We start from the raw sequence: 15,194 nt of genomic DNA, 5'->3' as shown, positions 1-15,194 counted from the left end.
GGAGTACGCTAAGAGTAAGTCCAATGGGAAGCTATAATTTTCTAGCTTGGTAATTCAACATCATATTCTAAGCTATAATCATTTTAAGCTACTAAATCATTTCAACCGTATGCTACAACTTTCTAGCTTTGCTTTTATTGAATAAATCAAAAATTAAGAATAAATTAAACCAAAATTTCTTTAGCTAATTTTCTATTGGTTGATTTGTGATAGTGGTGGACTCATTTAAACAACTAGTTTCATTAAAGTGGTTACTTAAGCCAAGCCATTCTAGATGACCATCTCCAACGGTGTAGCAATTAGCTTCCAAATTTAAGAAATTGCAAGCAAGTCCCTAATCTGACCTGACCCGACTTTTAACCCGACACAACCCGAACCCAGTATAACCCAATCCGTAACCGTCCCAAAGTGACCCGATTACCACCTCTAAATATAGCCATAGACTTTATAAGATTGTTTTAGGTGAGGATTGAACTTTACACCCAGGATGTTTTCACCCAATTTTCCTCTAGATTCCACTTTTTTATGTTCCATCGATATAATCTTATCTATATAAATTCAGAAGACAATACTCATTGTACAGTGCGCCACGTCATAAATGCATTTTTTTTTTTGGAGAATCCAGGTTATGGTGGGACCCATCATGAGTGTGCACGTATTTAATTATTCAGATATCAGACTTTTCGAACATGCGCTAAATTCCGTGTCGCAACAAATTATATAAAATAATCTTATGGAATACTTCTTCGAATTAATATTATGATAAAATTCTATACAATCCGTGTAAAGAAAATGCATAACATTTACGCAGAATTAATTACAAATGCGAGTAATGTGATTAAATTACATAATTTTTGAAACAAAATTACACAATAAAATTACAGAAGGAATTACAGTTATATACGGGTTCGAACATACAACGGAAATGAATTACAAAAATGAATTACATATGTTAAAGTTGATTATTAGATTATATTTCTTTTATCTGAATGTAAAGTTTTTTATGTATGCAATTTTTATTTACAAGAGTAGATTACGTTATTTCCTTATAAACCAGTGCATGTGAACACATGTTTGTAACAAATTTAAACATTAATTATGTACATCGTTGATTTAGACCAATTAGATAGGTACAATATAAATGCAAAAACAAATATACATCAAAAAACATTCATTCTGGCCCAAATACATACCCGTGCATTTTTGCACGGGTTTAAAACTAGTTCTAATTTAAGCATCAACATGAAGTACAATTTTTTGTGATAGAATTTTACCTTTAAAAAACCCGAATTTTAATATTTTGAGTATTTTAAGAATTAATTTTTGAGTTTAAGGGTCTAATATCTTTTGCGTTTAAGGGTTACTACTATTATTTAAAGGTATATTAGACGTTTCTTGAAAATCGAGGGTACTACATTTAGAAAAACATTGAGGTACTTGTTAGAATGTCAATAATCAATAAAATTCATACTCGTACAAAGCTAATAGTGATTTTCTACATTGTACCCCTATGTTTTTTCGGATTCTATAATATACCGCCAGGTTTTAAGAAACATTTGTTATACCCCTAAATTTTCAGTTTAGTTCTCAAAATACCTCAAATATCCTAATTTGAGTGTTTTGATGGTTACATATTGTCACAAAAAATTGTACATTGACGAATAAACAAAGTTTATATTGATGGATCTACGTATTTTGGATGCGTGATAAACTAAAATCGCTGCAATATAATATTTGAAATTGTAAAATTTTAGCATTTAAAATATTTATAGACCAATTTAGCGAATTTAGTGGTATTTTGTGTAATTTTGAAAAACGAGGGGTATATTGTAAACACAAAATCTCATTTGTGACGGCACGTATCCGTCACTTTGGAGTGACGGATACCATTTTCCCTCACAAATGACCCAAATAGAAGAGAGAGGGAAGCACATGGGGTCTTGCCACCTCGTCTCCCTATCCGTTTTGTGAGTGGCGTTATCCGTTAAAATTTACCCGAATCTTCAAAGTGGACTAATTGTATTGTAAAACTCGAAAAAACACAGGGTAAATCGTAAAAATACCCAAGCTAATAATTAGCAAACAAATTGTAAATGACCACCTCAATTTTAAAATCCCCAAATTCTACCAAACAAATTGTGAGAAGGAAGAATGGGAGGAGATGATCTACTCTCACTCGATCTTAATCAAGAACAGGTATGTATTATCGCCTCATACTTTCCTCCTGTTTACTTACTTTGTGTGATCTTCTCCCTTCTAGTTGCTAAAATTAAGAACAGTTATGCATCATTATTCTCATTTGTTAATTGTTAATCTTCTAGTTGATAAAATTACTAATCCATCGGCGATGAATGTATTTGCATAGTTGCTTTCTCGAAAATCAAAAACGTCATATATAAAATAAAATATTATACTCACGGTAAGGTAGAAGCCTTGAATTTTATGGTTAAATTTTGATGCCCTTGATTTGGATTTTGGGGTTCCCTTGAAATTATCTTTTCAAGTTAATTTCAAAAGCATACCTTTTAATTACTAGTCTATTAGGGAGCAAGTAGTACGAGGAACAATAATTGTGTTAGAGTGGTGGGACTGGACAATAATTGAAGTTGTATAATTGAGCTCCTCATTGTTGATTTCTACCACAAAGCTACTTTCACTGTCATTCCACCATACATCTTTAAAGTGGAATCTTCTTGGGGCTTATGAAGCGGGCTCTCTGTCTTATTCATTTGTGTGTAGCCCAAACTCGTATACATGATTTAACACGGTATCTGTGTCCATGGCTAAAGACTTGGGGTATGATGATTAACTGGGTCATTGTGTGCTAGCCGAACAAGGCTTTGTGTACCTCTTATTTGTCCCAGAGCTTGTTTTTGGAGTCGGAGAAAAATGTCCATATATTGATGGCTCCGGTCTGATTTAAAGTGGGTTCACATGTGAGGGGTTATGAAGAACCCCAAGTTTATGAAGAAACTTCCAGCACCTACAGCCCTACAGGTAGCTCACAAGTCACAACAATTTGAATAATTTCTCTCTCATTTTTCTACAAAATTGCTAAACGTTGCCCCTAATTTCATTTCAACTTGACAACTTTGCCCTTCTCTCTCTAAAAAATATTCTTTCCTTTTTTTTCGATAAGTCGGAAATGGGTGATGATAACCCATTTTAAAAAATATTCTTTCCTTTTTTTTCGATAAGTCGGAAATGGGTGATGATAAGTTGATAACCCATTTTTCCGATACATGTGTGAATCGAACAATTACGATGGAAAGCAATTCAAAAATGATTGAAATGCGGAACAACATTATCGATATTACAATGAGTATGATAGTTATGATCAAGGCGAGGAAGCAGTTATGGTTACGATGATAACAACACGGAAAAGGGAAGCGGTTTTGGAATGCCGAACAACATTATCGAAATTAGATATGAATTATCGTATTAATTACCGATGAATTAAAAAAATAATAATATTGAAATAACGAATTAATGAACTTTTTGCCTATGTTAGACGATGATTGATAACATAAATGATAAATAATGACGATTTAAATTGGATAAAAATTGACTATTAAGAGCGAAAAACTTTAATTGGCCATAACTTTATGTTCGGGTGTCCGATTTTGACGATTTTTTTTTCAAATCGCATAACTTTTCGAGACGAACACAATGGTTAAAAGAAAAAAATTTGGAAAGTGGCCCATTCATGTGAAAAACACGAATTGGCCTAGGCCTGTTCATGTAATTTACACGAATCAGCCTAGGCCAGTTCATGTAAATCACGCAAGGCTTAGGCCAGTTCGTGTAATCCACATTCCACAATAATAATAATAATAATAATTATTATTATTATTATTGTTGTTGTTACTATTGTTGTTGCTGTTGTTCTTATTGTTGTTATTATTTAAGTTAATATTCATTTAGTTCGAAAATGTTAACCTATGAGTTATGTTCAGAAAAATTAAACTTCTACTCTCTCTATTCCCCTATTTTCTTCCCTTTGTGTTTGAGGGAGTGAATTAAGAAAGATAGAAAATTTACCCATTTGCCCTCCTATTACCCCACCTAGTCTCTCACACAATAGTAGATCATCACCTCAATTAAGCCACAAACACCACCATCATCTGACAGCCACCCTTCACAACCCTTACCGTCGCCTCCCCGCATCACCGGCCGTCACTGTTGTGGTGGTTTATCTTTTACAGCGAAATTACCGCTTCAACAAACCCAAGAGAAATCAAAGTTTCACAATATTTTCCCCAATAATCACAATCATGATGAAATCACATTCTTATTCACATTTAAACCAATGCCAAATCTTAACAATCCAAGAATCACATAATTCGGCTAAATTAAGTGCAAGCGCCACATCAATTTCGTAATCGATGAAAACGGAGAACAAATTAGGGTTAAGGATTGAGAACACGAGGCGAAAATATAGAGAAGATGAAGAATCGAAGGGAGTGAAGGAAGGAAGAATGAGGAGAGAGACTAACGGTTCCGCCATGACCGCTAATGGAGATGATGTTGTCGAGGTTGACGTCCTCCATTGTTGCGAGCTTGAGAAAAATGGTGGTTGATGGTGGGGCGGTAACAATGGCACCGGAGAGGAAGGGGACGAGTGGTGTAGTTGATAGACGTGGTGGTCAGGGCCGTCCCGGTAGTTTTAGGGGCCCTGTGCGAAATCTTAAAGTGAGGCCCCGGTACTATTTTTATTACTCGTAAAAGAATAATTGGAAAAACGTATGTTAACTATTTTAAGTAATTTTTATAAGGCTAGTTTATGAGTCAATTCTAAAAGAAATGTAGTTCATAAATAAATGTCTTTTCAATTCTTCAACAACAAGTATTTGTCATTGTGGTTAGGTGCATAATAAGGTTGCAATGCAACCCGGGTTCGATTCCCATTAGCCTTATTTTGCTGAAAATTATTGTGTAAAATTTTAACAAAATTAAACATGAAATAGGGTTTGAACCCAAGACCATTGACAAGTTATACCATGACTCTTACCACCAAGTCAAGCAAATTACTATGCTAAAAAACACGCTAAATTAAATTATCAACTAACACAAATATTTCTTGCGAATGGGGCCCCTTCAAGTCGGGGGCCCTGTGCGACCGCACCGCTTGCACGGCCCCTGGGCCGGCCCTGGTGGTGGTTGATGGTGGGGCGGTGACAATGGCGTAGTGTTGAATGTAGTTGAGATTGGGATGGGGGTATATTTGTCCATTTAGAGATAATTTATGTCCAAATAAGAAAATAGGAAGAAAACCTGAATAACCGAATAAAGAAATAGAGAAGAATATAGTGAATTGAAGGGTGTATAAGTTACATTCATAAAAGTTAAAGAAAAATAAGTGAAGTACAGCAAAATTCAGAAAAGTTAAGCAAAGATAAGTTAAATTAAAAAAAAATAAGGTAAATTAAGTTAATGATACTCATCTTTGAACCAGTCAAACATTTAACAAGCATGTAAGCCTGGGCCCTGGTGATACACAAATTCGTACACTCACATGATAATAGAAAGTAGCTGACAGCTACGAGGAAGCTGTTGCTGCAGCTCTTGTTCCCTTTTCTCTCTTGCTTATTTCACAACCTGACAATTTGTGAAGTTGTAGTCATTACTCCAAAACACACACACACACATCTCTTAATCCCTTTTCTCTCTTGCTTATTTCACAAAGCTATGGCTGATTTGGGAGCATTGATCTCCATTGCTGAATCGGTCTTTAAACTCTTACAATCTCCTGTCCTCAAAGAAATGACAAACTGGCAATCTGATTTCGAAAACCTTAACAACTCTGTCTCCTTCATCAAAAACATGCTCCTGGACGCAGATATGAAACCCGTGCTCTCCCATGAAGAACAACATTGGGTTGATGAGCTGAATCAAGTTCTTTACGAAGCTGATGATCTCTTTGATGAGGTCATCACTATCGCTAAGCAGAAGGAACTCAATGCTCCAGGTGCTAAGTTCTCCAAGAAGGTCTTGGATAAGGTCAGTCGTTTCTTTTCATCTAAGAATCGTATTCTTCTTAGTTATAAAACTTCTCAAGAGGTTAAGTGCATCCAGCAAAAGTTAGATGCTATAGCTAAGGATCATGCTAGATTTATGTTTGAGGTTGACCCTCATGCTACTTTGAATAGGAAAGAGGACACTTGTTCCTTTTTAGATGAAAAGCATGAGAATATTATTGGAAGAGAAGATGATGTGAAGTTTATTGTAGAGACGCTGCTTGATCCTCATGTGGAGGAGAATGTTGCGTTTGTTGCTGTTGTGGGAATCGGAGGGTTAGGGAAAACCACTCTTGCTCAACTTGTATATAATCACCATATGGTCGAATCTAGGTTTGAGAAGAAGATATGGGCATGTGTCTCTGACCAAGATGGAAAAAGATTAAATGTGAAAGAAATTTTAGCTAAAATAATAGAATCATTAACAAATGAAAAGCCTAGTAATGACTCCAGTATGCAATCCTTGCAAACCAAATTTCAGGGAGAACTGAATAATAAGACATACTTGCTTATATTAGATGATGTGTGGACTAAAGATCCCAATGAGTGGAGAGAGCTGAGTAGACACTTGACAATTGGTGGTAGGGGAAGTAAAGTTGTCATTACTACCCGTTCGGAGGAAACAGCTGAAGTGGTATTAGCAACAGCTGCTCACTCTAAAAAGTATATGTTGAAAGGTTTGTCCGATGAGAATTCCTGGCGTTTGTTTGTGCTGACGGCATTCAAACGAGGATCAGATGCAGCAAAGAACGATCAATTAACTACGATCGGCAAAAAAATTGTTAAAAAATGCTCCAATGTTCCCCTTGCTATAAAAGTTCTAGGAACTCTTTTATTTGGTCAAACACGAGAAAAATGGGAATCGTTTGAAAAGAATCGACTACCTCACATTGAAACTAGCAAAAATCCAATTATGTCGATCTTAAAGCTCAGCTACAACAACCTCGAGCCTTCTGTTAAAAATTGTTTTAGGTATTGTGCTTTATTCCCTAAGGATTTTGAAATGGACAAACGAGAGTTGATTAGTCTTTGGATGGCACAAGGATATATTGATGATAGTGAGGATTACTTTTTGATCTTACTAAAACGCTGTTTTTTTCAAGATGTGGAAAGAGATGACTTTGGTGATATCGTGTCATTTAAGATGCATGATTTAATTCACGATCTTGCTCAAGAAGTTGCGGGGGACGAGATTATTGTGACAAATAGTCCGCCAAACAACTTAAGCAGAAAGCTTCGCCATTTATTTATTGATGAGAAAGCAGGGGTGATTAACTATTTCCATGAAAGTAATATCCGTACATGTTATATGAATAATGTCGTCCGTGTGCACTCGGATGTGGTGAAAACTCTAGTATCTAAATGGCGTTGTCTAAGATCGTTACGCTTGTATTTGCCGTTCGCCAGAAATTTGCCGGAGTCAATTGGAGATTTGTTACACTTAAGGTATCTAGATCTCTCGAGAAATTGGAAGCTCAAGACACTCCCGAATTCAATTACAAAATTATTTAATTTACAGAGTTTGATTTTGGAAAGCTGTTTGAGCTTGAAAGAGTGGCCAAAAGATTTTTGCAAATTGGTAAATCTTAGACTCTTGAATATACGTGAGTGTCATAAGTTGACTTGCATGCCTTTGGGTATAGGCAAGTTGACTAATCTGCAGGACTTAACTGACTTTAATGTGGGTGGAGTGAGTTCCAAGCAATTTGGAGCAGGACAGTTGAAGGACTTGAAATTTCTTGTCAATTTAAGGGGTAAACTTCAAATCACGATCAATAAAAACCTGGTAAGTGAGAAGGAAAATAAATGGGAAGGCGGTTATTTGGAGCACATTAACAATCTGAAGGCAATATCAATATCTTTTAATGAGGAAGCTCGTGAATCCAATAATGATGCTGTGATTGAGAAGCTGCAGCCAAATCGAAATCTCATGGAGTTGAGCTTGTATGGATATAATGGTAGTGAAATTCCAAGGTGGGGAAGAGGAAAGGATGACTGGTCTATTATTCTTCCTAATCTTGTCAACATCCAGCTTGATAACTTTGAGAGGTTGGATGGTATCCCATTGTTGAGTAATTTGAAGCATCTCAAATCCTTATCTCTTTGGAGGTTGTATAATTTGGAGTACATGGAGATTGATACAATTAGCCATGGTAGTCCTGGGTGGTCAAAGGATTTACCATTTTTCCCATCCCTTGTGTATCTCCGTATTGATGGTTTGACAAGGTTGAAAGGATGGTGGGGTGGGGTCTGTGAAGGAGATAGCAGCAGCTGCATGCCACATTGGCAACCACCATTTCCTCGTCTCTCAAAATTGATCATCGGAGAATGCCCTGAGTTGGCATCTCTTCCTCCTTGTCCGGCCCTAGAATCCCTACGCTTAACGAGCAGCAATAAGTTGTTGCGGATATTACCCGGTCAAGGACCTGCAAACTTAGATCTCAAATTAGAGGTGAATGTAGACAGTGTGGGTTATCTCACTACTCTAGCTGCTAGATGTCTTACCGATATCGTGATACAAAACGATCATGAATTGAAGAGGTTATCGGATTATGAGGAGGTGTTCAAGAGCTCCTATTCTTCCCTACGAAAGCTTTGGATTATAGGTTGCAACAGGCTGACGAGTGTTTCAGGACTGTTGGAACATCTCACTGCGTTGGATGACTGGGCAATTACCTTTCCTAATCTTGTCGAGATTACTTTTAGTAATTGTGAGAGGTTGGATGGTATCCCAGTGTTGAGTAATTTGAAGCATCTCAAAGACTTGACTCTTTCCAAGTTGAATAATTTGGAATACATGGAGATTAGCCGCATTGGTAGTTCTGGGTCAAAGGATATACCCTTTTTCCCATCCCTTGAGTTTCTTGAACTTGAGGGTTTGGAAAGGCTGAAAGGATGGTGGAAAGGGGTTGGTGAAGGAGATAGCAGCAGCTCCATGCCACATTGGCAACCACCATTTCCTCGTCTCTCGAAATTAAGAATCACCGATTGCACCAAGTTGATATCTCTTCCTCCTTGTCCGAGCCTAGAATCACTGCTGCTGAAGAGGAACAACAAAGCATTGCGGATATTACCAGGTGAAGGACCTGCAAACTTAGATCTCAGATTCTATGTGGTAGTAGACAGTGTGGGCTATCTCGCTACATTACCTGCCTTCCGCTTTACTCACATCAGGATCAACGATGATCAGGAATCAAAGAGTTTATCGGAAATTGAGGAGGTATTCAAGAGCTCTTCTTCCTTACGAAGCCTAGAGATTGAGAACTGCAGAAGACTAACAAGTGTTAAACCAGCGTTGGAGCATCTCACTGCGTTGGAGTCGCTATCACTAGATGGTATACCTTTACTGGACGAGGAATTCGAGGATGACATGCTTTGGAGATCCCTAAGTCACAATCTCCGTTCCCTTGAGTTGAGGTCCCTTGACGCTCTGAAAATGCTGCCGAGAGGGATGAAGCACTTGACCGCCCTCGAAAACCTCTCCATTGCTCGTTGTAAGGGGTTGAAAGGTCTACCGGAATGGATAGGCTGCTTATCATCACTTCAGTCCCTCACGATCGAATGCTGCGACAACCTCAAATCACTAGGCGGAATCCAAAGCATCACTTCCCTTCAAGAACTTGATATCTTTTATTGTTCACACCTAAAAGAAAGATGTGAAGAACCAAGGGGTAAAGAGTGGCCTAATATTCAGCACATTCCTCACATCTCCCTCTATCCATAAAGTTGCTGCCTTTCTCTCTTTAAAAGGTTCCTCAGGGTTTATTTACTTTTGTTAAATTGTTTACTTTTTGTTAAATTTGTGTGTGCAAAAATGGTGGATTCTCGCTTTCCCATATGAATATTTGAGCTTTTTTCTTCTCTTAATTAATCTCTTCTGAGCTTTTTGTTTCAATTCTTTGGTGAACCAGGTGTCTAAGATTGGCCAATTTTAACTTGTTTATGTGTTGCATCTGTGTTTCAAGAATCTGGGTTTGCTTAGTGGTTACCTCGATTTTCACATTTCACTAGAATCTGGGTTTTCTTTCCACATCAACTTGCTTTGGATAATTTTATGTAATTTTTTATAACTTGTTTAAACAATGATGTTTCTTTGAAGCGAAGCATGTCAGATACTCAGATTGGTTGATTTCGGACGTCGAGGCCGAATTATGCCATTGAAGAACTTATTTAAGTTCTCGTGTTCTTTGGATCACGAGTTTTCTAGTTTAAGTTGTATCACTTGACAAGCGGGGAAGCGTCAAATAACCCCCATACGTTTAGTCTTATGTGTAAATCACCCCCACGACTTTCATTATGTGCATATTAACCCCGCAAGTTTACACTATGGTGCAAATACCTCCATCTTTTGTTTTTTTGGCTATTGTTCCAATAAATAATAATATATCATAATAAATAAGTTAATATTTTAAATTATTTAAATATAAAAAAATATGCATTTCATTGATTAATGACTGTAATACCTATAATACCCTAATATGTCTACTGCTATACAAGAGCCTTTCACCCCTCTTTCTTCTCCAATTAATCGCTCAACCCTTGTTTTCTTGCCACAAATTAGTCATCTACCCCCCACAAAGTGATTCATCTACCTTATGATTACAGATTTAGTTTGCACCCAAAAAAAATGATTACAGATTTAGTGCCACCATCATGGCATCAATTAAAAAAAGAAGTGACATAAGCTTTAATTATGAACTTATTAATCATGTGGGTTGACATCGAGGTGGTTAGTGATGACGATTTGGCGATGATGTCATGGCGGCAACGATATCCATGGCGGTAGCGATGTTCTATGGTTAAGGATTAGAGAGACTGGGATTGGTAGAGATTTAAAAAGGGTAAAAGTGTAAAATGTGAGTTTGTCAAATGGGCTACTAATAATATATGGAAGTATAATTTTTGTTAATGCAATTAGCTTTTCTTTCAAATCATTGTTGCATGAGTGGATTAATTGTTGCTTGCACAGTATAAGCAGAAGTTTTCAGTGCTTGACCAATTTGGGAAGCCGCTAACAGTTCGAACCCTTGGTGGACCCGCTTAGAAGAAGTTATTCTGATTGCAGGTGGAAACCTTTAGAAGCCGGAAATAACCCTTGGTTCCACTGATGCTCGCTTTTTTAGGCAACAAGGGCTTCCTGCAGTTGGATTTTCTCCCATTGCTAATAATCCATAAGGTAACTACTTTCTCCGTGCATTTATTGTATCTCGTATATCTGTTAGGGAATCGGTAAACATTCAGTTTTGATGCACTGCTCTATGAATGTCAATAAAAACCTACACAGTATTTCTTCCACCTTTCACTTTTGCAATCATTACTCAAATACTTTTCTGGTGGGGATTAAAGGAAGCAAAGTTGAGGAATAGACTTTTATATCAAGCATATGTCGTAACAACTGCATGCCTCTAAGTAATCTCATGCCACATTTAAGTGGTCATGGAGCCGAGTTTCTTGTTAAAATGGCTTTTTTTTCTGAAACCAAGAGCCTATGTATTATAGTTCAGGGTTAGAAGTATGTATCTGACGCACAGTGCATGTCGATGTTTCTTGCGCGCTGTCACCTACACAATTTTCAAGAGGCAGACGTATGTTCTCTTTGCAGATTATCTCAATTCTCAACCACTGATGCTGTTCAGCACAAGTATGAGTATTACATAAACGGCTATAAGTTGAGCTGAAATTGATTATGTACTTGCTATATTAGTAGTGGTGCTCGAGAAATTGTATTTCAAGTGTGAAAAACTTGATGCTGTTTCCAAATTGTCCTATGTGGCTCCGGCATTGTATGCATTATGTTGACCAGCTTGTCTTCTACAAGATCGTTGTACGCATACAACATAATTGAGGTCTATTTCAAGTCTTTTTGTAATAACAAAGAAATGTAGGAGTTTAAGTGGGTTAAGTCTAGAAATTGATTCCGAGTCTCTATTCCTAAATTACTGGTAATTGATTTGAGAAATGTATGAGTTTGCAGTACTTAGAAGCTATCCGAAATCTCAAGGGTTCTGGGTTTGCTACACGAAGAGATTGGAGGATGGGATGGGGGACTAAGGTGACTGAGTCTGATGTATTTCATAAATGAATGTATTTGAAAGCTGGCACACAAACTCCTACGGTGAGTCCATGTCAAAATTTCGACATTTTTGTAGTACATGTAGCTTATATGAGCATGGAGCGCTTGGAAAACGTGTGGAAATGACATTGTTTTTTTTTTTTTTTTTTTAATTGGGAGACGGTCATATATTTGTTTGGACAACGAGTAATCGAGTATTGTTTTTTCTTCCAAATCATTGTTGCATGACTGGATTAATTGTTGCTTTGGCAGTATAAACAGAAGGTTTCAGTGCTTGACAAATTTGGGAAGCCAGCATTGAGCCATTGATAATGGCTGACAGTTCGAACCCCCATCCTGATTGTAGGTGGAAACCTTGAGAAGCCAGCCGGAAATATCCCTTGGCTTCCTGCAGTTGGATTTTCTCCCATTGCTAATACCCCATGTGGTAATTACTTTCTCCGTGTATTTATTATATCTCGTGTATCTGTTTGAGAATTGGTCATTGAGCCTATGAAACTCAGACTGAGTTAGAAGTATCTGATACACAGTGCATGTCAATGTTTCTCGTGCTTTCACTTACGCAATTTTGGAACCTGTAAGCTCATACATATGCAGTAGAGCTATTGCATTCTAAGTGTCGCTATGTTTTACTTGCTGCAGTTCCTAAATGAAGCAGAATATATGAAAGCATCTTATTCTGAGCAATCTGAAGAACCCAAGGCCTTCAAAGAGGAATTACAGTTCCCTGTTCATTCAGTAACACAAATTCTCATTGGTGACGAACAATTTTCTTCACAAGCTTGTAACCTCTCACAAGATGCAAGTGGGAGATCTTCTACGGAGTATTTGTTATTTGTCATTTTTGTTTCATGTTGTTCTAGTTTAATCCCCATGCAATGTACAGATTTTGTAGGACTGTAAGTTCTTTTATTTTTAGCAAATAATTCTGGCAAGTTTAAAATAATCCTTCTCAAGAGCGAGTGATCGTTAACCGAGTATGCGTAAACCAAGTCTTGATAGTTGATACCTCTTAATGTAGGGAAGGCATAAAGCCACTCCAAAATTACTAATGACACTCATGTTTGTGAGACGGAAAATAGCAACATGTCCTTAGACACAGCTTGTATAGTTATACTCATATAACTATAACGGTCTCCTAGGAGAGATGGAGGTATACTTTTGTTTTCCCCAATTTAAGATAATGTGCAATGACTTGGCAAAAAAATAGAATGTACAATGACATCTTGTAAGTTTATCTAGAGGTATAATCCTTTTCGTGGATTAAAATTAGGGATGAGTGTGGAAAAATTGAACCGAATTTAAAAATCAAACTGAACCTAATTTCCAGCTCGTTTAAACAACCCTTTATTTTTTTATTTTAGTAAATTTGGTTTTGGGTTCGAATAGGGTGTTCTAAAATGGCTCGAAAATTACTTGTCCATTGAGAAGATCAATTGAACAACCTAGTTTTGACCCAAAATCATCCTACCCAAACCCGACTAAACAAACATGATAAGTATTTCTTCAATTTAGATCATCTCCATTTCTTTATCTCAATTTCCTCTTTAATAGACACACATTTTAATGTATTTTCGTTCTTCATCCATTAACGCATTACTTTTATAAAATAACTACAACTATTAGACCGTCACACACATTTCATCTGGGTCATTTATAAGAAATTGAGAGAATCCTCACTCTTGGCCTCACCTCACCTTCACTCCATTAAACCTTTCTGCTTTTTAACTTGATTACATCTGAAATTATAGTTGTGTTAAAACTTAAGTCACATTAAACTTCGTTTGTCCCGTTATTTATTTATAAGACGAAGAAAGTGAATACCTCAATACCATGTAATATAAAATAATTAATTACTCTATAAATTATAAAAATAAAATTAAAAATGACCCTTAGTCGTAAATAACTCATGCTCGAATTCGACAAAGCTAATCTTCAATCTCGTTAGCTTTTTGAACAAACTTAGGCATATACACCAATATGATTGTTGGCAAGTTTTGAGGCAAGAATCACACGAGTTTTGAAACAAGACTCACTCAAGACTCCCAATAATTTATCATATTCTTTTAGACTATTTCAAATTAAAATTGAAGTGAACTTGATTAAATTGACGCAATTAAATTGAACCAAACTAAAGTAAAATAGCAAGGCTATACCTCCAGCTACAGTGATATAATAACATCGTAAAACCAACTTATATCTCACGGAGCTTGTAATTTATTTGAGCATTCTTAATACTCCCTCCAATTCACCATATTCTTCCCTATTTCCTAAAACGGTTATTCAGGTTTTCTTCCCCTTTCTATTTTTGGTAACTTTTTACTCTTATTTTATTCATACATCTCTCTTATTACCCCACCCACCCAACTCTTTTAATCTTATTTTATTCCTTACTTTAATATTTGTGGCCCACAACTCATTATTTAACTCTTAATTATTCACCCTCTCTCCTATCACCAAACCCCACCCAACTTTTTATCAATATAATACTCTATTTCTTAATTTTTGTGCCCAAACTAAAGAGGAAGAAAATAGAGGATTGGAGGCATTGTTGTCAGAATCGCGATTCGATCCAACGATTCTACGATTTTACGATCCAAAAATGCTTGACCGATCCTGGATCCTACGATTCTATCATAGCTGTAGAATCTTACGATCCTATTAATTTGAAAATATTTAGAGATGAGATCATAATACGATCCTACGATTTTACGATACTACGATCCGATTCTATAATAAAAAAAATTTAATATATATTTTTATATAATGACACCGTAAAACCCAAATTTCATGTAACTTGTTCATACAATGATACTAAAATCATTAATTACCAATATTTTATGAATAAATATTAATAAATAAGTGTTCTGATTTTCAATTATATGTTTTTACCAAATAAAAAATTATATATAGTGAGTTTGTAGAATCTTGCGATTCTACGATCCGATTCTACCGATTCGATCCTACCCTCCCCATCGATCCAAAGTAGAATCCCGATCCTGACAACATTGATTGGAGGGAGTATTTATTTTCTCAGATTTTTTAAAACAAAACTCGAAAACTTTATTATAGAACTCAAATTCTAGTCTATTAACAAAGTAAAA

At 36.3% G+C, this 15,194-nt stretch overlaps 1 protein-coding gene across 11 annotated transcripts in view; it reads left to right on the top strand.

The window, feature by feature from the left end:
* Nucleotides 1-15,194, top strand: part of LOC141648394 (putative disease resistance protein RGA1) — a 94,226-nt gene that overhangs the window by 32,734 nt on the left and 46,298 nt on the right. For 2 of the 11 annotated variants that reach the window (XM_074457031.1, XM_074457021.1), the window contains 4 exons: nt 6,124-11,193; nt 11,620-12,132; nt 12,343-12,517; nt 12,733-13,078. In XM_074457031.1, the coding sequence (XP_074313132.1) occupies nt 6,124-9,741 (3,618 nt within the window). In that variant the 3' untranslated portion in view covers nt 9,742-11,193; nt 11,620-12,132; nt 12,343-12,517; nt 12,733-13,078. Of the gene's footprint in view, nt 1-5,130; nt 11,194-11,619; nt 12,133-12,342; nt 12,518-12,732; nt 13,079-15,194 lie in introns of those variants that run through there. The other 9 variants (XM_074457028.1, XM_074457026.1, XM_074457023.1 and 6 more) reach the window with 9 other exon arrangements.

Source organism: Silene latifolia, chromosome 3 (assembly GCF_048544455.1).
Source record: "Silene latifolia isolate original U9 population chromosome 3, ASM4854445v1, whole genome shotgun sequence".
NCBI classification, from domain to species: Eukaryota; Viridiplantae; Streptophyta; class Magnoliopsida; order Caryophyllales; family Caryophyllaceae; genus Silene; species Silene latifolia.
Note: the sequence above shows the minus strand (reverse complement) of the source record. Positions and strands in the feature narration are given on the sequence as shown.